At 45.0% G+C, this 27,103-nt stretch overlaps 1 protein-coding gene across 1 annotated transcript in view; it reads left to right on the top strand.

The window, feature by feature from the left end:
• Window positions 1–988: 988 nt before the first annotated feature.
• Window positions 989–27,103, top strand: part of LOC130478394 (L-threonine dehydratase catabolic TdcB-like) — a 38,020-nt gene continuing 11,905 nt past the window's right edge. Inside the window, 7 exon segments of the mRNA XM_056850535.1 lie at window positions 989–1,122; window positions 4,084–4,110; window positions 5,753–6,083; window positions 17,812–17,928; window positions 19,849–20,090; window positions 24,669–24,834; window positions 26,849–26,945. Of these exon segments, the coding sequence (XP_056706513.1) occupies window positions 989–1,122; window positions 4,084–4,110; window positions 5,753–6,083; window positions 17,812–17,928; window positions 19,849–20,090; window positions 24,669–24,834; window positions 26,849–26,945 (1,114 nt within the window).

Below are 27,103 nucleotides of genomic sequence, written 5' to 3'. Positions count from 1 at the left end.
CAATCTGAGTAGGCAATACTGACTTTGAGAGCCAGTGTGGTGTAGTGGTAAAGAGTGGTGGTTTGAAGCAGTGGTCTCTGATCTGGAGAACCGGGTTTCACTCCCCACTCCTCCACATGAGTGGCAGAAGCTAATCTGGTGAACTGGATTTGTTTCCCCGTTCCTCCACATGAAGCCAGCTGGGTGACCTTGGGCTAGTCACAGCTCTCTCTGAATTCTCTCAGCCCCGCCTACCTCACAGAGTATCTTTTGTGGAGAGGGGAAGGGGAGGTGATTGTAAGCCAGTTTGATTCTTCCTTAAGTGGTAGAGAAAGTCAGCATATAAAAACCAACCCTACTTCTTCCTTGATGGACCAAGGGTCTGATTCCGTATAAGGCAGCTTCATGAGGCATTGAACAGAAGTTCTTTCAATTATCTCCCTAAAGCACCAATAAACCAAAGTTCCATAAAATGCCTGAACCAATTTTTTTTTTCTAGAAACAAACACTTTGGAGTTCTTTAACCAACAGAACTGTTCTGAAATGTTTGAAGTAGGTGTCGAAAGGTTTAAACATTCAGCGAACTGAACGCCAGCTAAGTATAATCCAGGCCCTGAGTCAAATTGACAGGGACAGGTTGGACTATGGAATAAGCTCTTTAAATAGCCACAGCCGATCTTCAAAGTCATTTCTTTCTCCTGTCTTGTGTGGGAGGACGCCGGTCATCAACCTGTCCATCGGGCACACTCTCCCCTGGAATTCACCGCCCTTCCCGGCAGAATTTGGAAAGGCAAGTTTTGCCCGTTGGCCTGGGAATCGCGCTGTTTCTATCACAACCGAGGAGTTGGCTATGAATTTTGCGGCACAGTTTTTCTACTCCAGGGGTATAAAGAGCCGAGATCCCAGGGAATACTTCAAAGAAGAGGAAGAATACGATCCTTTCTGGCAAAGGTTGGAGAACGTTGCCATGTGACATAGACCTAGTGCTGGTTCCTCCCCCTTAGGAAGGATGGACAGTCCTAGGGTGGCACCCGGGGCCAAACCCCTGGCCGTCACCTCCCCTGAACCCTTCCTGCCTTCTTACGATGCCGTAGTTGGAGTATTGCTTCGCCTCTGTGTTTATATCGTTGTCGTGCTTTATAGGTAATAATAACAATAACGCGTTCTCCTATCTGTTTCCACTCCTTGTACCATAGAAATTACAAAGAGCATGATTCTTGTTAGGGAATTGACCTGGATGGCCACTGTGTGAACGGACTGCTGGCCTTGATGGGCCTGGGTCTGGTCCAGCAGGGCTTTTCTTATGTTCTTAACACAGGCAGGATAAATGCTGCTGGAGTCGTCTTCCTTGTGGGCTTCCTAGAGGCCCCTGGTTGGCCACTGTGTGAACAGACTGCTGGCCTTGATGGGCCTTGGTCTGACCCAGCAGGGCTTTTCCAATGTTCTTGTGTTTGTTCCTTCTTGAATAAATCTGGTAGGAATTCGTGCACTTTTCTCTGAAATTGAATTTGTTTCTTTCCAAGGGAAAAATGCAACCCTGAGAAGAACCACAGAGACGCGGGCTTATTTTTTAAAAATCTCTGTGTGATTTTTCTTACCTGTGAAGTGTACAGATTCTGAACTGGGTCAAAAAAGACAGTGTCATTGTCACAATGACCATCTCAGGGGTTTTCTTTCAGGTCTTTGGTTTGTGTGTAGGGTTGCCAACCTCCAGGTAGTAGCTGGAGATCTCCTGCTATTACAACTGATCTCCAGACTATAAAGATCAGTTCCCCTGGAAAAAATGTCCACTTGGACAAGTGGCCTCTATGGCGTAGAAGTCCCTCCCCTCCCCAAACCCCGCCCTCCTCAGGCTCCACCCCCAAAACCTCCCACTGGTGGCAAAGAGGGCTCTGGCAACCCTATTTGTCTGTTTTTCTGGAAGTTACTGTCACCAGCACATTATAAATATATTGTGGTTGGGAATGGCAGGCTGCTAGACTGGCCAGGCTACCCCTGGCTAACAGCGGGGTGGTGGTGGTGGTGTCAGCTCCAGGTTGGGAAACTCCTGGAGATTCAGGGGTGGAGCCTGAGGAAAGCAGGGACCTCACTGGGGGTACGATGCCACAGAGTCCACCTTCCAAAGCATCCATTTTCTGCAGGGGAGCTGACCTCTGCAGCCTGGAGATCCCCAGGTCCCACCTGGAGGCTGGCATCCCTATGGGCTGCCATAAGAGCTAATTGTATTGAAGCTGTGTCCGGAGTCATCAATTGAGATTAAAGAGCTATTGTGGAAGGTTCCTTCACCTCCCGGCTCTCGAGTTCAAAGAGCTGATCCTGGGGGGGGGGGGGGAATGGTTCAGGTTACAGGGAAGTGCATTTGAAGCACCAGAGCTTTGGATCCCAGCCTTCCTTGTCACGCGGATGTAATTGAGGGTGTAGGCCTTTCAAATTACCATTACATAATGTCTTTACGCTGGAGCCGGGACGGCCAATTTTCATTTCACAGGCCACGTCTAATTGTATTTAGTCCTTGGAGGACGTACCAAATAGCAGTCAAGGTGTGGTTCCGAAAAGAGAGTCATTACCCAAAGCATTGTTCATAACAAAATAATAATAATAATAAAAAGTGGTTATTTCCCAACCCGGAGCTGGCAACCCTAGCCAGAAATGTACAGCCATTACAGCTACGTGGTGGCAACTAGAGTTGCCAGCTCCAGGTTGGGAAATACTTGGAGATTTTGGGGGCGGAGCCTGAGGAGGGCAGGGTTTGGAGAGGGGAGGGACTTCAATGCCGTACAGTCCAATGGCCAAAGCGGCCATTTTCTCCAGGGGAACTGATCTCTATTGCCTGGAGATCAGTTGTAATAGCGGGAGATCTCCAGCCACCACCTGGAGGTTGGCAACTCTAGGTGTCAGTGTCCTTACAGAGCTTGTTCATTGGTAAGGGGTCAGCTTTTGGGTTTTTGGGAGAAGATTAATAGCTGGGGCTGCTCATGGACCCTGCCTTACTCTTTGAAAAGCAGGTTGGCATGGTGGCCAAGAGCGCCTTCTATCAGCTGCATCTGATTTACCAACTCTCTTGTTACCACCTGTGCTTCTGTAACCTCATGGATGGATTACTGCCACATGCTCTACATGGGGCTGCCCTTGAAAACTACCTGGAAACTACAACTGGTCCAGAATGCGGCAGCCTGACTTTTTTAAGGGGCTAGCCACTGGGAACATACATTGCCCATTTTGAAACAGCTGCACTGGCTGCCAGTCTGTTTCTGAGTTGAATTCAAGGTGCTGGTTATGACCTTTAAAGCCCTCCGCGACCTGGGACCCACATATTTGAATGTCTGTCTCCTTCCATATGTCCCTGGGCCTGAACTACGGTCATCAGGCAGCCAGCTGTTGGCTACCCCCACCATTCAGGGTGGCCTGTCTGGCATTGACCAGAGCTGAGGCCTTTTCTCTGCAGAATGGGCTTGGCTCCCTGAAGAGGTGAGGAAGGTAGGGTTGCCAACCTCCAGGTGGTGGCTGGGTAGGGTTGTCAACCTCCAGGTAGTAGCTGGAGATCTCCTGCTCTTACAGCTGATCTCCAGCCGATAGAGATCAGTTCACCTGGGGACAATGGACGCTTTGGCAATTGGAATTGAAGTCCCTCCCCTCCCCAAACCCCGCCCTCCTCAGGCTCCACCCCAAAAACCTCCTGCAGTTGTCAAAGACGGACCTGGCAACCCTATGGCTGGATCTCTCTCGCTATAGAGTCCACCTTTTCTCCAGGTGAACTGATCCGTATTGCCTGGAGATCAGTTGTACTAGCGGGAGGTCTCCAGCCTCCGCCTGGAGGTTGGCAACCCTATTCATGAAGTCATCAGAGTTCTTTGGGACATGTTTGGAAGCCACATGATTTATTTCTCATTCTATCCTTTTTCAAAAGGAGACCCCGCCAAGATGGCAAACAGAGGATACTTTGCCTTGGCAGGCCAAAAAAATCCCCGCAGTCTCTCTCCTGCCACTGACAGGGTGGGCACCCCGGGGAGGGAGGGGAAACGTTTTCATTTCCATGTGTTCTTTTACCCTTTTCATTTAGAGTATATCCATCTGTTTTCTTCGGTGCTTTCTCCCACCCTTTAGCTCTGCGAAGAAGCTGTTTGCAAAAAAGTAGGTCTTAAAATAATATTTAATGCTTTACTAATCCCAGTAAAACTGTAATGGAAAAATATATATAGAGAGACATGTATGTAAACTTCACAGAAATTTAATAGGTCTGTTTGTTCCCTTGCAAATATTAAAGAGCTGCTTGTGTTTCCCTGTGTGTTTGTTTTTAAATCATTGGGAGCTTCCACACCTACTGAATAAGGCGCTTTCAGACCACTTTCAATGCACTTTAGCAATTGTTTGCAAGTGGATTTTGCCATTTTACACAGTAAAATCCAGCTGCAAAGTGCACTAAAAGTTGACTTAAACTGCATTATTTGTACGGTTGCCAGGTCCCTCTTCACCACCGGTGGGAAATTTGGGGGGCGGAGCCTGAGGAGGGTGGGGTTTGGGGAGGGGAGGGGAGGGACTTTGGTGACATAGAGTCCAATTGCCAAAGCAGCCATTTTCTCCAGGGGAACTGATCTCTATTGCCTGGAGATCAGTTGTAATAGCGGGAGAACTCCAGCTAGTACCTGGAGGTTGGCAACCCTAATTATTTGGCATGTGCGAAAGCACCCATTGTATACAGAATGCATGGTATTTTAGTATGTGAAATTATTGCTAGAAAAACTAACTCTTTATAACATTGATCGAAGGTTAGTGCCAATGCAAAGAAATGCATCCATTTTTTAAAAAAGGGATAGTAAAATATTGTTACTTTTTTGCTTATCTCATATTGGAACACACGGGGAGATGTGTTTTTTTCCCTGGGGGCCTTGACTCCATTTGGCCGTCCATTGGAACCACAGGGGTGGTTTTGGGCTTGGGGGCACAGTGTGGAGTTGAAACAGTGCCTTTTTCCTATGGTTGTGGTGGTGGCATGTTTTTGCCTAGGTCCTCTTACTTTTGATGTTCAGGATGCCTGATTTCATGTCGGTCATCAGTTTGGACTTTATTTGGCATGGTTGAGCAGTGTTGACTGTGGATCTTTTTGTTTGCGGGGGGGGGGGTTGTTCTGGTTTATTTTGAGGACTGCGGCTCTGTCGCCTATTGGGTTCCCTTTTCAGCTTTTGCTGTAGATTTGATTCCGGGGTGTGGAAGAAAGGGGAACAACAGACAGCCCTCTATAAATTTAACTTGATTTTTTTGAAAATGGGAAAGAAGTAAAATTCTGACAGAAAGAAAACCTTAAATAGTTTTTCAATAATAAAATTGTTATGTCAAACGTCTTTCCTATGTCTATTTTAAAACACATTTTTGAACCCACAAGGGGGTGACACCCCACCCCCCAATGGAAGGTACCCCATTTATCCTTGCTGGGCTTTGCCTTGACCCTTGTCTGAAGGGGGGGGAGAGAAATTGGGTGGGGAGTTTGTTCTAGGAAGGGTGTCTAGGAACTAGAGTTGCCAGCTCCAGGTTGGGAAATACTTGGAGATTTTGGGGGCGGAGCCTGAGGAGGGCAGGGTTTGGAGAGGGGAGGGACTTCAATGCCGTAGAGTCCAATGGCCAAAGCGGCCATTTTCTCCAAGGGAACTGATCTCTGTCACCTGGAGATCAGTAGTACTAGCGGGAGAGCTCCAGTCGCCACCTGGAGGTTGGCAACCCTAGCTTTGCCCCAAGTGTTCAGTCGGCCACTTAACACTTCTCTTTCTTTTCTCCTCAGGGATGACAGTAAAGTGAGGAAACTGGATGTCCCCGCCCACTGTGACCGCCATTGCTTCAAGGATGGGCCAATGAGAAATGGCCTGATTGGGCAGCGGCCACCCTCCATCCACCCTGAGAGACTGAAAGATTTTGGAGAAGAAGACTTCCTCGATGGAGGCGTGAAGACGTGGGAAATGAAGATCGTGAGCCACAACGAGGAACTGCTGAGAGACTCGCCCAGCCGCCCAAATAGGATTAGCTTGGCAGCCTACAATAGTTGCATTCGATTTGAAGATATCAGTGCAGCGGCTTTTAAAATCCAGTGCGGAGTGCAGAAAACACCCTGCATGGTATGGGGCTTATTTTTTCACAATGCGAGTTGAGGCTTCAAAAGCAACCTGCAAATCACTTCTATGTAGGGTTGCCAGTTCAGAGTTGGGAAATACCTGGAGATTTTGGGGGTGGAGCCTGAGGAGGGAGGGGTTTGGGGAGGGGAGGGACTTCAGTGCCAATTGCCAAAGTGGCCCTTTTCTCCAGGCGAACTGATCTCTATTGGCTGGAGATCAGTTGAAATAGCAGGAGATTTCCAGCCACCACCTGAAGGTTGGCAACCCTACTTCTTTGTGAGTTATTTGGTTGATTTCTGGACAGTAATGGCTACCAATTTGAAGGATTGTGGCTTCGCTCAAAGCTTGTGTTCACAAAGCAAGAATTGTTCCAGGACAGGTTAACTGGGATTTTAGGGTTGCCAACTCTGAGAAATAGTGGAGATTTGTGGGGAGGAGACTAAGGAGGGTGGGGTTTGGGGAGGGACCTCTGCAGGGTATAATGCCATAGAACTAGGGTTCACAACTGCCTGGTGGCGGTGGGCAATTGCCCGCTGTTCCTCAGCTGACCGGCAGGGGAAAGTAAGCCCCTCTTTGCCACTGGTGGGAGGTTTTTGGGGGTGGAGCCTGAGGAGGGCAGGGTTTGGGGAGGGGAAGGACTTCAATGCCATAGAGTCCAATTGCCAAAGTGGCCATTTTCTCCAGGTGAACTGATCTCTGTTGCATTGAGATCAGTTATAATAGCAGCAGATCTCCAGCTAGTACCTGGAGGTTAACACTAATGTACAAACAAAAATGACCTATGCTGAGTGATCAGTAATGAACAAGCAAAAAACAGCACAATGGTTCAATATCAAGAATATAATAATACAAATGCCAAAGTAACCGATTACTAACAAAAATACAATACTAATATCCAGCAGATGAACAGGTAAACTAATGTGCTCTCCAGATGACAAAACACATTTTGTCCCCAAAGCTTCATCAGCCTAGAATAAATAAAGTACACAAACATCTGCTGCTGTACAAATTATTTTGCATACATAAATACACTAATACATCATAAAGTACTAACTAGCCTACCTGTAAACTTCATCAATTATGTGTAGACCGCAGAGGGTTCAAAGGCATTCGCTACATCGTACAATCGTGGATAGGAAAGAACCTGAGCTACAAAGCTCCTATAACAAACACACACACAGGTGGGTGTGTGATTAGCCTGTTTCAGTATCAGTAAGTGCTTCCAAATTTAAAGGGGCAATGCCCTCCAGCACGTTCTATACAGCTCAATCAACCAAGAGCGAAAGATTGTGCATATACTTATAAAAAGCTAGCAAGGTCAAATTCTGTGTTTAAACCTCTTGGGGCTAATGTACGAAATAAGAAAATAAATTTCATTTCTTGTTGAAGTAATGTGCGTTGTACATCCCTGAGGTTAAATGGATGATAACAATACTGCCAGAGGACAAAAAAAAGATCATTTTCACAATGTCCTTGCTCTAAATAGTGCCCCACTAAAGAAGACTCTTTAACCATTGAGCATATGTGTGACCTGTGTTCGCCTATGCACAGGCTCATAGATCTAACTGTGCTGCCTATATACATTTTTTGGCAAGAACATAATATGGCATAAACCACATTTTTGGAACCACAATTGGAGAACTGAGGCAAAGTGAATTTAAAACCTGTGGGAGTGGAGCTTACGTCCTTCACTGGAAGGCTAAGTGGGCAAACTGAACATGGTTCACATTTATGGTGTCCAAGAATTGTAGATGGAACTGATCTAACCTGCGCATCAGAATGGATCCGAAAATCTCTGAAAGCTTGTGTCCTCCATAATCCACAGTTCATTATTATTGAATAAGACCACCAAATCTACAGAACGTAATAACATCTATTGGTCTTTACAGTACAGTCCTCGGTCTCATCAGATACAGAGAATCGTAAAGAGGCACTGGCACTACATTCAATCTTTACCTGGGTGTCAGGATCTCCCTACCTGTGGATTACGGAGTTTCCTCCCTGCATGGCCCCTAGAGAGGTTGCAAAGCCCATAAGAATACAAGAGCTTGTGTTAGAGGTTTTCCATCTATGTAGCATTGATTTCTCAGGAACCAGAATGTTTGTTAGTGTGACAATATTTAGCTGGTTCAGCCATGGACTTGTGTTTCTTCCATTTTGACAACCTCATCTAGAACAGCTTTAATGGATATAGGGTTCCCAACTATGCCTGGGCAAATGCTTGGAGATTTGGGGTACCATGGCTGGAGAGAGTGGAATTTGGCAAGGATGTGATGTTGCGCTAGGTGAGGTGACGCTCTAGGAATTTCCCATAATCTCTATAGTAAAGATCATAGAGATGAGAGAAAATGCCAAGCATGTTACCATTTAGAAGGAAGGTCACGAGGGATAAGGGAGAATATTACAGCTGAATATAAAGAAATTGGACTGTAGATGGAGGAAGAAAAAATAGACTTTGGTTCACATGCAACTATTTATATGTGAGTGAGAGGGAGTGTTTGTGCACAGTGCATGTACATGTGCCACATCTGGGTGCAGAGGATGTAGCTTTGGCAATGTGGTCCTCACATATGCATTCCTCTCCACTGGTTTACATAGGGTTGCCAGCTCCTGGTTGGGAAATACCTGGAGATTTTTGGGGTGGAGCCTGAGGAGAGTGGGGTTTGGGGAGGGGAGGGACTTCGATGCCATAGAGTCCAATTGCCAAAGTGGCCATTTTCTCCAGGGGAACTGATCTCTATTGGCTGGAGATCGGTTGTAATAGCGGGAGATCTCCAGCTAGTACATGAAGGTTGGCAACCCTATGTTTACAAATTCTGTTCTCTCAAAAATACGACAAACAGTTTGGTTGCTTTTTACCTGACTCAAATTGGATTTATCCCTGAAATGTAAACAAGTCGGTTTCTGCTCAGGGGCTTCTCAGAATTTGGTCAGGGGATTTTCCAAGAAGTTCAGCAATGTCAGACAAACTTCCCTGAAACAGAGGTCTTTTATACATGGCCGTTTCCCTTGTGGTCACCCTTTCGGTGACTTTGGGTCTTTGTTTGAATTATGCATGTCGTTTCCGACCATCAGAGGTCACCTCGCTCTCCCCCTGCGTTTCCCCGTGTTTTGCTCGTGTTTCAAATTCGAGATAAAACAAGTTTCTGAAAACGTGGGGGAAACGCGGGGAAATGCAAGGGGAGAGCGAGGCGACCTCTGACAGTCGGAAACTGCAAGCATAATCAACACAAAGACCCCGAGTTGTTAGAGGGGTGATGGTGAGGGAAACAGCCATGGATAAAAGACATGCCTTCAATAAAGAGGATTTTCAAGGGAGAAGAATAAGAAGAGTTGGTTTTTATATGGCAACTTCCTTGACCTTTTAAGGAGACTCAAACCGGCTTACAATCTCCTTCCCTTCCTCTACCTACAACAGACACCTTGCGAGGTAGGTGTGGCTGAGAGAGTTCAGAGAGAGCTGTGACCAGCCCAAGGTCACCCAGCTGGCTTGAAGTGGAGGAGTGGGGAAACCTACCCAGTTCTCCAGATGAGAGTCCACCGCTCTTAACCACTACACCACACTGGCTCTCTGTCTGGTCCCAAGATGACTGTTAGATTGCTTTAAGATCTGTGCCAGAGGCTGTGCAATAGACCACTTGAAAACTTTTATTAAAGTTAGACTCTTTGAACAGATGTGTTACAGTATACTACAGGTTGAGTATCCCTTATCCGGAATGCTTGGGACCAGAAGGTTCTCCAGATTAGAGTCCACTGCTCCTAACCACTACACCATGCTGGCTCTCCTTCTGGAGGGTGCTGTTGTCTTCGGTGGTGTCATCACAGCTCCCCTACCCCTCCTTTTAAAAAAGGCACTGAAATATTGATGTGTTGTGGGAGTGTTTTAACAATAGGCTTAGTGTATTCTCTGAATTCCCAGCTTTCATTAAAAAAAAAAAGTAAGTCTGTACCCTCTTCTCTCTCAGAGATATGCCTTTACCCTTATATCTCTGCAAGGGAAGAGCATAGAGACTTACTTTTAAAAATAAGTCTGGAGAAGAGGAGGCTGAGGGGAGACATGATTGCTCTCTTGAAGTATTTGAAGGGCTGTCACTTAGAGGAGGGCAGGGAGCTGTTCCTGTGGGCAGCAGAGGATCATAGGACTTGCAACAATGGGTTTAAATTGCAGGCAGAGAGGTACCGGCTGGATATTCGACAGTGGAATCGCCTGCCTAGGGAGGTGGTGAGCTCCCCCTCACTCACAGTCTTTAAGCAGAGGATGGACAAACACTTGTCAGGGATGCTCTAGGCCAGCGCTGTAAAACATATGGCCCACGGGCTGGATCCGGCCCCTTGAAAGCTCTTATCCAGCCCGCAAGTCAGCCGAGGCAGCCACCCCTCCCCAACTCTCGATCTGGGCTGGTGAGGCATGGCCCGGCCTGACCAAGTGACATTTATGTCATATCGGGCCCTCGTAACAAATAAGTTCAACATCCCTGAGCTAGAGTTCCTCAGAATGTCATTTGATGCTGAGCTATCAAAGTTTTGCGAAAACCTCATGAGGCATAGATCACCGTCTACCAAAGAACAGAGCCAAAGGGCTGGTAGCGTGCCTCTTTCAAGAACTTGGCTGGCTGGCTATCAGCTGGAATACCTAATATGGCAATGAAGAAAGCCAGTCATGTGGAATTCTTTTCTTTCCTTTTTACTAGATGCCAGGGCATAATACATGAATCATTTCTTTGATTGCTATTTTGTTCAACCAAAGACAATGTTGCTGGGAAATAAGGGCATTCCTGGGGGGGAAACCCTACCTCCCAACCAACTGATGCAGTCTGTGATCTCTTAAAGTCAAGGTTAATACGTACATTTATTTTCAGTAAAGAAACGCAAAAGGAACTCTGTTAGGTGGAAAGCACAGCCATAGCAAAACATAGAGGCCATTTATGCAGGGCTGTTTCCCCACGGTCACCCCCGCTGTCCTCTCTGGCGCTTCATTTTGATTATGCATGCCGTTCCCAACCGTCAGAAGTCGCCTCTTTCTCCCCCTCGTGTTTCTGCGTGTTTTGCCTGCGTTTTCCAGATTCTCGCCAAAACAGCATCCGGAAAACCTGGGCAAAACATGCGGAAAAGCGTGGGGAGAGCAAGGTGACCTCTGACGGTCAGGAAAGGGATGCATAATCAAAATGAAGCACCAGGGCAGTTGGTGGGGGTGACCACGAGGGAAACAGCCCCCGCACAAATGGCCACAGTGCTGCATATTGAAGTGTAGCTGTGTGCCAAATTGGGCCCAATGAATTTGACAGGGCTTATTCTCAATCTGATGAATCAAAATGTCACCACCACTTGTCACACAACTCCTTTTAACATTCCCTTTTAATTTTTTGTGGCTTCCATAGAACGATTCCCATTTGCTCAACTTACATGGAAATCGCTATGGGCACCCTCCCCCCCTTTTCTGCCACAGTTGATTTATGGTTACCCCGTAGGGTTCTCAAGGCAAGAGAATTGGGGGGGGGGTTTTTTTGCCATTGCCTGCCTCTGCGTCATGCCCCTGGTATTCCTTGGAGAACTCCCATTCAAATACTTACCAGGGCCAGGACAGGGAGTGTGTGACTGGCCCAAGGTCACCCAGCAATCTTCCATGGGGCGAGTGGGGAAGGGGATTTTCGGCTAAACATTATGAAGAATTTTCTAACAGCACAGTTCCTCAGTGCAATAGGCTTCCTCGGGAGGTGGTGGGATCTCCTTCTGAAGCCGAGGTTAGATGGCCATCTGTCAGCAATGCTAATTCTTGGAACTTAGGCAGATCATGAGAGGGAGGGCAGGAAGGGTTGCTTCAGTGCTTGGCTCTCGTGGCCCTTTCTTACATGCCCAAGGTAGTGCCGATCACCACTTTGGGGTCAGAAAGCAAACCATCCTCCAGGCCAGATTAGCCAGGGATCTTGGGCATGGAGTGGGGGTCACTGGGGGTGTGAGGAGGAGGTAGTTGTGAATTTCCTGCTTTGTGCAGAGGGTTGGACTAAATGACCCTGGTGGTCCCTTCCAACTTTATGATTCTGTGAAAGAGAAAACAGAGAGAGAGGTGGGGGCTGGCAAGGTGTGCGGCTGTGTGCTGATTGATTGTGGGGAGAGACTGTTGATGGGATGAAGAAGAAAAAAGATGAATGGATGAGGGAGGCTGAGAGTAGGGTTGCCAGAACCCCGTCGGAGATGGAGGATCCCCCGCTTTGAGCCCCCTCCCCCAGCACCGTTGAACCATCTGGTGGGGTTTTTACCAGTCGAAAAATGAGGCCTAGGTCTCATCGCCGTTGGCACGTTGACCTCACTTCCGGAAGTGATGCTATCACATCAATGATGATGTGGGAGATGCTGTGGTATTTGGGCAAAACACTATCGTAAAAAAAAAAATTATACCATAGAGTTTTTGCTGAAATACAAGTGTGTCTCCCGCGTCATCGGTGACGTGATGACATCACTTCCGGAAGTGATGTCAATGTGCCGACAGCGACGAGGCTTAGGCCTTAATTTGTGGCTGGTGAGACCCATCTGCCCACCTCCCTCTGGGGTTGCCAACCTCCAGGTACTATATGGAGATCTACTATTACAACTGATATATCTCCAGCTGATAGAGATCAGTTTACATGGAGAAAATGGCCACTTTGGGAATTGGACTCTAAGTCCCTCCCCTCCACAAACCCCCCCCTCCCCAGGCTCCACCCCCAAATCTCCAGGTATTTCCCAACCTGGAGCTGGCAACTGTACTCCCTCCCCTGCCAGGGAGTACCTGGCAACCCTAGTTGAGGGAGATTCTGAAAAGGGGGGCAAAGGAAAGGTGTGGGGGAACAGTCTGAGGAAGTTGTTAATTTTGTAGAAAAATATGCAGTGAGTATATTCCTGTTTGGAATACAGTAAAGTTTATTTTTTTAATACAGTAAAGTGTTCACAGCTCCCTGACTAGGGTTGCAGGTCCCTCTTCACCATTAGCGGGAGGTTTTGGGGATGGAGCCTGAGGAGGGTGGGGTTTGAGGAGGGGAGGGATTTCAATGCCATAGAGCCAAAGCGACCAAAGCAACCCTATCCCTGAGTGTGGGTGTTTGTTTAAGTCCATACAAAGTCTTTTCAAGTTTACAAACTTGATTCTTAGTATCACAGTCCTTTAATCCTGGTGGAAGTTCCATATATATTTCCTCTGATAAATCTCCATTTAGGAAAGCTGTTTTGACATCCAGTTGCAGTACTGCTTTATTCCTAGAGGTGGCTATACTCAGCAAAGTCCTTATAGCCGTGTGTCCAATTACAGGTGCATAAGTTTCTGTGTAGTCGGTTCCAAACTTCTGGGTAAATCCTTTTGCAACTAGTCTTGCTTTGTATTTGTCAACAGTTCCATCAGCGTGTCTCTTGACATTTTGCAGGAGCAGGTGGAGTGAATTCCCATGCTGTAAATGAAATCTCCCTGGTTTCCTCTTCACAAACCTCTGGATCATCAAAGTTATTAATTTGCTAGTTATTAATAACATCTCTCTCATCTATGTACACTGCATTCAAAGCTTGTACTTTAAAGGTCTTTGGGTTTATAACTCTGTACCCTTTTGAGTGGAGATGGTACCCAACTAAGATTCCAAGTTCTGTAGTAGGATCCATTTTTCCCCTTTTCTCTCTCGGGATGTATGCAAACACACGAGATCCAAAAGCTTTCAAATGTTTCAGACTAGGCTTTCTGCCATTCCATTTCTCATATGGAGTCATGTTAATAGCACTTGAAATTGTCCTGTTGTAAAGGTAGGCTGCTGTATTTACACATTCTCCCCAGCAGGGGTAAGGTAAGCCTGCCTGTAGCAAAAGGCATCTTGCACTCTGCATCAGAGTTCTGTTGAATCTCTCTGATAACCCATTGTGCTTGGGGGTGTATGCAACTGATGTAGCATGTTCTATTCCCTCAGATTCAATAATCTCTTTCATTTCTCTGTTAAGGTACTCAGTCCCATTATCAGTGTACAGCAATTGTATTCCTTTATTGTGCTTATTCCTCATCAGAGCGACATAAACTTTAAATCTTTCAGCTACTTCAGTCTTTGATTTCAACAAGTAGACATGAGCATATCGACTGGCTCTGTCTATAAAATGAAAAATATATTTTGCCCCTCCTGCTGTTCGTTTGAGTGGGCCAATCAAGTCAGAATGTATTTCTTCTAAAATTTCTGCTTTAACATTGCTGGGTTTCTGCACATGCCTTGGAGTAGTCCCTTTTGCCCTGAGACAAATTTTACAAAGTTCTTTGTTCTCAGAGCATTCTTTTACTGGCACATCACAATCAATCAGCAATTGCTTCACAGACTTAAAGTTTCTGTGGCCAAGTTTCACATGCCAAGAAAACATGCATTCTCTATGAGCACAATCTGTAGCTTTCTGCTCTGTCAATCCTTCATTAAAAGCAGCTAAGTATCCTGTTTGCTCATCAACAACATCATCATCTTCATTCTCACAAAAATCATTTTCATCATCATCACTCTGAGAATCACTATCAAAGTCCATTATCTGATCTGCAACATTTTCCAAGCAGTAATGAGAACCGTCTGTTATAACTTTATATTCTCTCCCTTTTGGATCAAACAAACGACATCCCTCTTTGCCTATTGTCACATGGAAATCAGCTTTCGCTAGCTTTTTCACAGATAACAAGCATTCTTTGGAGTTTGGCAAATAATACACATCTTGCAGCTTAAGATCCATAACAGTTCCACAAAGGCTTTGGATACAAAATGAAATTTCTCCTTTTTGAGTGCATACATATCTTTCACCATTTGCCATAATGAGCGTTTCATTGCAAGGCTCCATGTAATCATATGCTTCCTTAATGCCACATGTGTTACATTCCGCCCCTGTATCAAGCAATAATCTTTGCACATGCTTTGAATCATTCTTAACTGACAAAACATCCTTGCATTCACTTTTCACCATGAGAGCTGCAAGCTCATGCGGTCTTTAGTTTTGCAATGGCTCCCTCTTGTGGCTGACTGGCACTGTTGCCTGTCCTGCCTTTGTTTAGGATTCCCGGGTCTTTCCGCATGGTTTGACTGAGAGGGAGGGGGAGTTCCCCCTTTTGAATCGCTTTGTCTGCATTCAAAAGACTTATGGCCAGGTTTGCCGCAGTTAAAACGTTTAAATCCTCTTTTCTCATTTACATGCAATACAGACATTCCATGAGACAGTTCATCTTGCTGATTCTGGTCTGTTTCAAATTGCTTAAGTGCAGTAATCAGCTGAGTAAGGGTTAAATTCTCTCTGCCTAGGAGATTTTGCTTCTCTGCATTAAACTTTGGATGCAAACTACCAATGTAGATTGTAAAGAAAGTCTTTGTCCGAGATTTCTCCCCCAGAAAATCTCACCTCTTATGCCAAATCCTGCATGTTTTTAAGGTGTTGCAGGAGAGTAATATTTCCAGGCATTCTATTTGAAAATTGGGTTGCCTTAAGGGCCATTAGCTGATTATCTGACAGTTCCATACTTTTCATTAAGCGCAGCCATCATTTCTTTGGTTGTATTACTACTCAATATGATGCTGGATTCTGTTGGGGTGATCGCATTAATTAGCAGGCAAATTGCTTGCGCATCTGATTTCTTAAAGTTTTTATATTCCACACTATCAGTATTGGCTGGTGGGTCCTGTTCCAGAATGTGGCTGACCCCAATAGCAGTTAAAGCAAATTCAACAGTCCTTTTCCATACGGGAAAAGAAGTTTGGCTGATGTGTGGTATTGCTACAAATTGGGTCCCCTTAACATTTAAACTCACGGTTCCCTGGTCTGGGGAAGTTGAGGTGCTCTGTGCGGCGTTGCCGGATCCTGAAGGCTCTCCGTCGTTCGCTATTCCTGCAGCTCTCGCCTCCTCTCCTCGGTTACAAGCGCGGGGGGGGGGGGTTGAGTTTCTCTGTCATCCGTCACAGACAAGGCTGACGGCTCAAGTACAGGAAAATTCCCTCTAGGCGTTTCTAACGTTTCTTCGTCTCCAGTGAAAAATCCCAATTCAAAAAGTGTGCGTTTAAACTTCACTTCATTAGCCAATAACCAAGAACCATCCAAGCTACCAATTTGTTAGAATTGAGCCTTACTTCTTAGTATCTGCTACCAATTCAGAGGATTGGATCGTTTGGTTATGGCCTAATGAAAATATAGTAAGTCACACACACGCACAAAAATAGACAAAGTCCTTTTGTCTTAGTCAGACAACCTTTACTCACTAAATCAGGGATAGAGTTCACGGGAGATAAAACAAATAAATTCTTTCTACATCTCTACAGTTATCTATACTGCCAGATGCTTCTGGCAGGCACTAAGCTTAAACACGAGGCATTTCTAGATATAAGAATCGCCCCTCCATCCTTCCAGGTTGATGGTCAAAAGTTAACTAGGACTGTGCTTTCTCTACTAAACAAAGGATATATGGAAAGCACAGTAAAATGCAGATTTGCTTGTGTACATGACAAGCGGCATGTCTCCAACGGATGCTCTTCACTGACCAAATGCTAGATTAACATATTACAAGTTACATCATACCTTTGAGATGGTTAACCTCAATATTAACTCTTGCCTGTCTGAAATGAAACAAAGCTCGCTACCTAATGCTCAACAGTGGGGCTCATACAAGTGCAGAAAGACAGAATCCTAGCAGGCTGTGTGAATTGTGGTGTGTGTGAGTGAAAAGTAGAATTTTGAGCGGATTGGCTAACTTAGACCTTACCCACTACCGTAGCCACGTTAATAGTTGAAATATTTTTAAAGCTTATATTATTTAATCTAGAAAACATATAGTATAATTATGTATTGCCAAGCATTCTATCATATATGGGCTGACTGAAAAGCTTACTACATATATCTGAAATTATATAACAATAAGAATTGCAATTCATGTATCCTGCAAGAAGGTATGAGTATATATTTAGATTCCCTCCTCTTTCCCATTTAAGGTTTGCTTATATATTATATTTTAGATGTGCAAATTATTTCTTAGAATAGCAGAAGGTATAGATCATTATAGAATCGCTCCAAATAATAACTGATAAATGTCTTGTCATACCTAAAAAGTGCATATGTTGTATGTTTTGTTTTATGTTGTGTTGAAAGTAAAATGAAAATTTCATTAAAAATAGTTGAAATATTTGGCAACAACATTAATTGGAACTTTAGAATGGTACCTGACTAAAAACGTTCACCGTGCTGCACAAAAAAGCTCTCGTTTTATTTTGTTCAAAAACATCTCCTTATTTTATGATGGTTAGCCATGTTAGTCTGCTCCAGCAGTAGAAAAGAGCAACAGCCCAGTAGCCCCTTAAAGACTAACAAAATTTCTGGCAGGGTATGAGCTTTCGTGAGTCACAGCTCACTTCTCTGAATCTCACAAAAGTTCATACCCTGCCAGAAATGTTGTTAGGGGCTACTGGACTCTTGCTCTTTTCTACTCCTTATTTTAGAAAAGGATCTTTTGTGTCATCCCTCTAACCCCACCTACGTCAGTCACACTACTGCCAGAATAGGAATAGATGGACATTATATTGATTAAGGTATTTTATGCATGGCTGTTCCCCTCACCGTCACCCCTCCAACAACTTCGGGTGTTTGTTTGGATTATGCATGCCGTTTCTGACCATCAGAGGTCGCCTCACTCTCCCCCTCCATTTCCCCGCGTTTTGCCCGCGTTTTCAGAGACCTGTTTTATCTCGAATTTGAGGACTATTGTTTCTAATGTTTTCAGTATTCTCGACTTTCGAAGCAATATGGAATGGACCTATATCTAAAGAAAGAGTTTCTCCAGTATACAGGATCGGTCAAGGAGCGGGGTGTACTTTACCTTCTGATGTCTTTACAACAGGTAGGGAAACCTGTGGGGCAAAATGTAAGTATCTGAGCAAAAGAGCAGTTTCCTAAATCAGTTTATTTGTGACCTTTGGATCATACTTTTTCTTTGAGGTGCTTGACTTTTAGTTACACAAGACTTAATTGAGAAAGAGACATTTTCCCCAAAGGAGTCATCTATCCACAAAATTGCCTAAGGTGTCGTATCCAGAGCCAACGAATAAGGGGATCAGACAGACCAGACCAGACAAAGATTACCTATCTTGTTCTGTCCATAAAAGTCTTGTCCTATCCATAAAATGCAAATTGCTGGCTTTCACAACCTCAATTTTGCCTTGGGGCCATGCAGGGAAGGGAGAAAGAGTTTAACCCTTCAACTTTCATTTGGTATCACTATTTGAAACATTCTGCATTTTGTAGAAAGAATGGAACGTGTGATCTTTCATCTGTTTGGGCCCTCAGAATTTCAACTGTTTCTTTCCTCTGTACGCCACATTCTGCCACTGCATCATTTGCTGATCTGTGTGTACTTAGGGTTGTCAGCTGGCCTGGAGAAAAATGTCCATTGCCATTAATAAAGGCTAAGCAGGATGTTATTTACCTGGTGATATTATTTACCTCCGTGCCATGAAAAACGTCCACACTTGAAGCCTCTCTATGCTAGAGATGAGAATTACACTCATTTTGAGGTTCAGAGAACATGTTCTCCACTTGCCCTGGGCCTGTTATCTTCCTTCCTATCTGGATTCTCTGGTTAGTCCAAAGTTATGCAGAACCTTTATGCATTCAAGATTTAATTGCCCCTTTTCAATGGTTTTTCTGGGCCATATGCTAAGGATCCCTTTTTCAAACCAGCTGTGTCCCTGCCCTCTTCAGTCAGTGGACTCCTTGGTACATATCCTTTTGTATTGTCCTTACGTGTCCCAATTTAGGCTAAAATGGATTATACGATGTTTTAACAAATGGTCCACGTTTTCTCGAGCAACTTTGGAGCAAAAGGTTCAGGTCCTCTTAGAAGACTCTAACACTCAGCATACTTATTTTGTCGCTCGTTTTTTGGAGGCTGCAGAGAAGAGTCGAAGGGAGGTGTTTTTAGAGATGGGTCTTATTTAAGATTAATGGTTTTATTGTTCAAGACCTCCGTCTAAGAACAGGGGGAGGAGAGAGAGACTTGAAGCCTCTGTTAAAGGGACAGGACATTTTCCTCCAGGATAGTTGGCATCCATATCAACACCCTTCAGGTAATTATTATTATACTATCTGCAAGACTACATTGTAGTCTTATAGCAGTTGCTGCAGAGATGGCGACTGGCGGTCCCCTGATGTGATCTGACCCCTGAAGATAACTTCTGGTCCCTGATCGTCAACCCAGTCAAGGAGTGTCATTGGAGGAAATCGTGGCCAAGCCCTATGTGGAAAGGATGAGGGAGTTGGGAATGTTCAGTCTGGAGAAAAGGAGTTTTGAGGGAGGACATAATTGTTCTCTTTAAGTATCTGGGCTGTCACTTAGAGGAGGGCAGGGAGCTGTGTCTGTTGGCAGCAGAGGATCATAGGACTCGCAACAATGGGTTTAAATTGCGGGCGGAAAGGTACCAGCTGGATATTAGAAAAAAGTTTTTTTTTACAGTGAGAGTTGTTCGACAGTGGAATCAGCTGCCTAGGGAGGTGGTGATCTCCTCCTCACTGGCAGTCTTTAAGCAGAGGCTGGAAAATCACTTGTCAGGGATGCTCTAGGCTGATCCAGCATTGAGCAGGGGGTTGGACTAGATGGCCTGTATGGCCCCTTCCAACTCTATGATTCTATGATTTTATGACTGCCAGTAGCCCATATTTTGAGGGGCTTCCCCCCCCCCCGCAGTTTCTTACCTCTCCTCAAACTGGCCCTGCAGTCAAACTAGTTGCTAACCAGCGTCCTATATTTAACCATGTTCTGCAGGAGCAACAAAGAAAAGGGGTGATCGTTGCCTCGGACAGCAACTTCTCCATGGCGGTGGCCTATCATGCCTCGGAGCACCGCATCCCCGTGTTTGTCATCATGTCCACCAGCACCTCGCCCGCCAAAGTGAAAATGTGCCGCGAATATGGGGCCATGGTAATTTCCTATGGCGCCACAGAGAGAGATTCCCAGCTGCATGCCAGGAGACTGGCACAGGAAAATGGCTACCTGTATCTTGAAGAGTAAGTGGGTGTTTTACTGGTCATAGGTACATCCCACCTGCACCCCCCACACACAAACTGGGCCCATCAGAAGAGTTCAGTTTTTCATTAGTAGCTTGGCTCACTTAGGGTTTAAGCCGAGGGAACTCACCAAAACCCTCTTAAAAGTAGTCAGTAGGCTAGTTTGTCCTGACCTGGATGGCCAAGGTTAGCCCGATCTTGTCAGATCTCAAAAGCTAAGCAAGGTCAGCCTTGGTTGGTACTTGGATGGGAGACCACCAAGGAAGTCTAGGGTTGCTATGCAGATGCAGGCAATGGCAAACCATCCATGAGAGGTCACCGTAAGATAGCAGCAAACTGACAACACTTTCTATCACCGCCAGCCAAGCTAAGGGTTCAGTGCATTCAAAGCTAGACAAGGGCTAGAGATGTACATTTTTAACAAAAGTTGGGAATTCAGAAGAACGAGTAGATGGTAGCAACAGATCCTTATAACGTTTCAATGGGCTTTTCCGCATTCTCATGTTCCTCGTGTCTAATTTCTTGTTTCTTTGGTTTTTCCCCCAATTCCACACATGTTTTGCCCCCTCTAGTGATCAATTCAACTTTGCACAGATTTAAATAGAGCATTAAAAACTTCTGTTTAAATCTGCAGGGAGATATGCTGTATTTAAACCCATGTGATATCAAATCGACCACTAGAGGGAGCAAAGCATGTGTGGAACTGAACACACACACACCGGATGAATAAACAGGAAGTTACACATGAGGAACATGAGAATGTGGAAAAGCCAAATGCTATGGCAGTCTAGCAATTACCCATTTTTAAAAAATAGTCCAAAAAGGCCACTAGTGGCTCAGAAGAAAGTGGCAACCATGGAGAGTGTTTGTGTGGGGGGTCTAAGCTCGGGTTGCCAGGTCCAGGTTGAGAAATACCTGGAGATTTTTGGGGTGGAGCCTGAGGAGGTTTCCTGAGGAGAGGGACTTCAATGCCATAAAGTCCAATGGCCAAAGTGGCCATTTTCTCCAGGGGAACTGATGTCTTTCGGCTGGAGATCAGTTGTCACAGCAGGAGATCTCTAGCTACTGCCAGGAGGTTGCCAACCCTAGTCTAAGGCCAAGACAGTGGAAGGGAAACTGTCATGCTGACACTTGGCTGCCATTGAGAATGCCTCTGCCTAGACGGAGAACCATTGCTGTGTGGAAGCAGGCTGGAAAATTCAGAGAAAAACTGAGAATGCAGAAAGAAACATTTATCATCAGCTCAGTCTTTGGAACCCGCACCCTTCTGAGTCCTTGAGATGACTGTAGCAACAGCGGTCCAGATGCTGGAACTAAATATTGCTGACATGAAGACTGTGCCAGAAAGCATCCTCTGCTACCAAGACACAGGTTAACTAAGTCTCTGAAGTTCTGGGAGAAGAAACTGCTCAGAGAATCCTGGAGTGCTGGTCAAGGAGAAAGAGTAGGGTTGCCAACTCTGGGTGGGGAAATACCTGGAGATTTTGGGGGTGGAGCCTGGGGAGGGCAGGGTTTGGGGAGGAGAGGGCCCTCAGCCAGCTAAAATGCCATAGAGTCCACTCTCCAAAGCAGCCATTTTCTCCAGGGAAACTGATCTTGGCTGCCTGGAGATTGATGGTAATAGTGGGAGATCTCAAGGTGTTACCTGGAGGTTGGCAACCCTAAGAATGAGACTGCTAATTCTCATTGTGTTTAGGGCTTCCAACCTCCAGGTGGGGCCTAGAGATCGCCCAGAATTACGACTGATCTCCAGACTACAGGTATCAGGTCCCTTGGAGAAAATGGCTTCTCTGGAGGGTGAACTCTATGGCATTATTACCACACTCATGTCCCTCCTCTCTCCTAGCTTTGTCCTCCATAGGTTTTGCTCCCAAAATCTCCAGGAATTTTCCAACCTGGACTTGGCAACCCTAAGTGCTGACTTTACAGCTGCTCAGCTTGTAGTTTTGTAAATAAAAGGGGGGGAAGTGTACAAGAGTTCCTGCAAGTCTTCAAGGGTCTCTCAATCCAAGCAGAATAGAAACCATTCAGAGCGAAATTAGTTTGTGATCACCCGAACAGAGACAACATATACAGTGATTCATTGGAGCCAGCACTGATCAGCCTGGGGACAGGCTATGAACCAGTTTCCAATATGCAACTCTCTACTCCTGGCACTGAATCACTCTGCAGCGTGTCCAAGAAACCAAATCCAGGGCGGGCTTTGTGAGAAAAAGGAGGCTTGACTCTTTCTTGCTTTGGAACACAAAGTGTGCCAAAGTGGCCAAAGTGGCCATTTTCTCCAGGGGAACTGATCACTATCGTTTGGAGATCAGTTGTAATAGCAGGAAATCTCCAGCTAGTACCTGGAGGTTGGCAATCCTACTTGGCACCTAGAGGGCAGGATATGGCTCCTGCATCTGTAGATCCAGGTTAGTTAGGCTAGATTAGAAACCGATCTCTACCCTCTCCTGAAGGAAGCCAAATGGTTTTTGCAAAGATAAAGAGGCTCTGCTGCCATTTTCTCCAGGGGAACTGATCTCTATCGGCTTCAGATCAGTTGTAATAGCAGGAGATCTCCAGCTATAACCTGGAGGTTGGCAAGCCTATCTCTGACCTTTCCTTTGCTTATTTCTGCTGCTTTCCCTTTGTTACCCAGAATGCTACTCCTAGGGGTTCCTTCCTTCTGGTCATTCTCTCTTCTCTCTCCCTTTCTCCACCATGAGGCCGGACATGTGTCCTACAATCTCTCTCCAACCTAGCTTAGATAGATACCTTGGGGGGGGGGGGGAGTCACTCAGAGCAGATTTGGTGGCATGAGAGTTCCGTGTGCATTGTTTCCAAGGATAAGAAGGAGCGGTCATTTGTTCTGTGAAAGTCCCAGAATGGAAAATACACCACATCTATTTTCCACAGGATGAGAACATTTCCCTTCCTGCCAGCCATGACCGAAAAGTGATAAGTATCCTGGATCCTAATTTGGATTCTCCATCTGACGGAAAATGGCGTACAGTTATCTTAAAAGTCATTTTGTAATTTTTTCCACTGTCATCCTGCAGATTAACAAAAGGAAAGTCGCTTTTTAGAAACGCCTCTCTCCCGATTTTTCAGCCCTGACACGGCCTTCCACTCTTTGAGCTTTGTTTGTTCCTAATCGGCTGACTCGGTTTTACCAACTGAGTTTTAGGCCACCTTAAATCCTCCTCCGAGCCTTCAGGGAGGTCCTCCAAGTATGAGGTTAAGGTATCCAATTTTGGCTGCAGATTGTGGAAAGACTTACATGGTTCTGGTCCACTCTCCAATTCGCTCTAAATTGAAAGCTCTAATTTCCTGAAAATTGCTCACTTTGTCCTGAATGCCAAACTTCCTCCGCCATCATCACATAACAAGAGAATGGTCTGAAATTATATTGCTTCTTCAGCTTGTATTTTGGATAAGAAGAGAACAGAAAAGAGCAAAAGTAAAATTACTCAGAACACCCTGCAAAGCCAGAACAGATATTTTTTGATAGCCAGTTGATTTTGCTGCAAATTAAAATAGCCTCCAAAACAACTTGGAAAGTTCCCAAGGGGAAAACAAGAAGAAGAATTGGTTTTTATATGCTGACTTTCTCTACCACTTAAGGGAGAATCAAACCGGCTTACAATCACCTTCTCCCCCCCCCCACAACAGACACCCTGTGAGGTAGGTGAGATTGAGAGAGCTCTAAGAGAGCTGTGACTAGCCCAAGGTCACCCAGCTGGTTTCATGTGGAGGAGTGGGGAAACCAACCCAGTTAACCAGCTTGGCGTCATGTGGAGGAGTGGGGAATTGAACTGAACCCAATTCTCCAGATTAGAGTCCACTGCTCCAAACCTCTGCTCTTAACCACACTGGGATGAAGGGAGTGGACATTCGCCAATTTAAACTGGTTCATTTAAATTTTCTTTATACAACCTTTCACCAATGACCTGTCATTAATCCTCTCTGTCCAGAGAACATCTGGAACTGGAGTTTTGCAAAAGGGTTTGTAGGGTTCTCCAACAAAGAATTACCCTTCCTTCTCCCCACCCCCCAACACATTTTTCTCACCACTGTCATTTCTCACATTCTTTGGGTGAAGTCAAGACAATAAAACAAATACCAAACCAATGTGTACATTTTTGATATGTCCTCTGTCAGCTTTCCTGTTCAATCCCACCTACCTCTTTGATGGAAGTGGCAATTTCTCCCAAATACAAGTGGTTTGCAACTCGGGGAGCAGGTCTACTTGGAATTAAGTCCCGTTCTACTCAATAGGGCTTCCTCCTGGGAAAGAGTTCTTTGGATCATGGCCTGCTGTTGCAGCTGTAAGGATGTGTCTATGACACCAATGTCACCTTTACATTTGTTTCACTCTGTCTTTTTCTATGCTAAACCCAACACAAATGTCTCTGCAACACTAGAAATTTTGAAATACGAAAATTAACATATTAAAAGAGGGTTTTACTTAAAGAATTTGCAACTGCTTTAACAATATGCTCACAAAAGTTAAATTCTTCATTTTTTTCAGGTGACAAAAAAATGAGAGTGTCCTATGCTGTTCCTAAGTGAATCTTTCCTTTCTGCTTGCTTCTGCAGGGAAGACAATGCTGTGTTTCTATCAGGGCTGGGAACCATGGGAATGGAAATCTATGAACAGGTGCCAAAACTGGACGCAGTGATCTTCCCCGCAGGGGCGCACTGCGGATTGCTAGCTGGCTCGGCGGTGGCACTGAAACATTTGAACCCGCATATTTCTGTGATTGTAAGCACTTTTATAACTTCATCTGATATGTGTGTTGGAGACTTGTCAGTACATTTTCTTTCCATCTCTGGTCAAATTAAATGAATATCACAATCCTAAAGAAGGTTGTGTCACTGGCAACCAAAATCAAGTTAATTCATGCCATCGTATTCTCTATTACTACATGTGGGTGTGAAAGCTGGACATCGAAGAAAGCTGATAGGAAGAAAGTAGATTCCTTTGAAATGTGGTGTTGGAGGAGAGTGTTACGGGTACCGTGGACTGCCAAAAAAACAAATCAGTGGGTTATAGATCAAATCAAGCCTGAACTGACCTTAGAAGCTAAAATGACTAAACTGAGGCTGTCGTACTTTGGTCACATTATGAGAAGACAAAAGTCACTGGAAAGACAGTCATGCTAGGAAAAGTTGAGGGCAGCAGGAAAAGAGGAAGACCCAGCAAGAGATGGATTGACTCTATCAAGGAAGCCACAGCCCTCAGTTTGCAAGATCTGAGCAAGGCTGTCAAAGATAGGACATTTTGGAGGACTTTCATTCATAGGGTTGCCATGAGTCGGAAGTGACTTGATGGCACTTAACACACACACACACTCAATACAGGCTGAGTATCCCTTGTCCAGACTGCTTGGGACCAGAAGTGGTCCGTATTTCGCATCTTTCCGTACACTGGAATATTTTGGAATTTTTGCATGTACATAATGAGATATCTTGGGGATGGGACCCAAATCCATTTATGTGTTGTGTACACTTTATACACAAAGCCTGAATGTACTTTTAAACAATATTTTAAAATAATTTTGTGTCCATTGAGCCATCAGAAAGCAAAGGTGTAACTATCTCGCCAGAATACCCGTATCAGCTGTTAAACAAGAGCAATGACAAACAAACAAACAAACAAATTGCCAAACAAACAAATTCAGTCTCCACTTACGATGCAGTGTACGCTTCATTTTATTTTTTTAGGTGAGAGGAAACATTGAAAGCAGGAAACACGGATCTGCTTCCATTCCGGCTTGAAGGGTCTGGTTTTCGGATCACTCTGGATATGGGATGTTAGGGATAAGGGCTACTCTACCTGTAAATGAAGAAAAAGGCAGCTCCGACAGAAAAGCAGATAAAAATGTCTCCAAATACCTGACTTGTATTGCTACTCAAAACATACATCCCAATTCAGTTTTAGGCATGCTTTACAGGGGGAGGGGGTTTGCGCCACACCACAAACAAGTGGAAAAACACGAGAAGAGCCCTGCTGGACCAAAGTGATCGTCCATCTAGTCCAGCATCCTGTTTCATACCGTGGCCAACTGGTATATATTAGACTTAGACTTTCTATGGGGAGGGGCTTTATTTGTATGGATGAAAATGTAACCCTTTGAACTCACACTTAAGCGAGTACCCAGTTCAAATAGTCACTCTTTACGACTGCGTGAATGTAACCTGTGGCTGGTTGAGCAAGTTTTCAAAATGTCTTGGAATAATTTCCACATTGAGACATTGGGAAAATATTTGACATTTTATCTATATCTATATAGCCCTGACCTGGATGGCCCAGGCTAGCCTGATCTTGTCAAATCTCAGAAGCTATGAAGGGTTGGCCCAGAATCTTCTTGAAAGTTCCCTTGTGAGGATGTGTGGGGGTTCCTTGGTAGACAGGTCAATGTGGAAAAGATTCTTCAGACTCAGAAAGCCTGAAAAACCACTGAAGTAAGGTAACCAATACCACTAGGAATCAGAGTTTCAGAAGGTAGCCATGTGGGTCTGCTGTAGAAGAGCTAGATTAGAGTCCAGTAGCACCTTAAAGGTGAACAAGATTTCCAGGGTATAAGCTTTTGAAAGTCAAATCTTCCCCAAAATCTTTTTGGTCTCTCAGGTGCTACTGGACTGGAATCTCACAGTAATTCTAACCATCTACATTAGAAGGCTAAGTGTTTCTCGGGAGGGGAGGACAATGAAGAAACTGAAATATTCCTGCTCCTTTTTCCTCTGTTTATCATGGAAATCCATGTCACCCCCAGGGTGTGGAGTCAGAGGGGTTCCCTGTATTGCAGCAGTCACTAAACATTGTCCAACCTAGTGAAGAGCGCTCCCAAAGCATCCAGCCGTTTTACAGAGGTAAGAGAGTCTGACTGCTTTTGAACACTTGATGGGAAAAAAATAATCAGCCATTATATTTCATGTTTCTTAAAAATGTGGAGGCTGTATGCTATAGGTATACTTCCAGTCTCTATGGTAAAATTCCTAGAGTGTCATGCAATGCAGGTGTTGCAGTA

This window comes from Euleptes europaea, chromosome 5 (genome assembly GCF_029931775.1).
Source record: "Euleptes europaea isolate rEulEur1 chromosome 5, rEulEur1.hap1, whole genome shotgun sequence".
NCBI classification, from domain to species: Eukaryota; Metazoa; Chordata; class Lepidosauria; order Squamata; family Sphaerodactylidae; genus Euleptes; species Euleptes europaea.
This window is presented reverse-complemented; position numbering and strand designations above follow the sequence as displayed.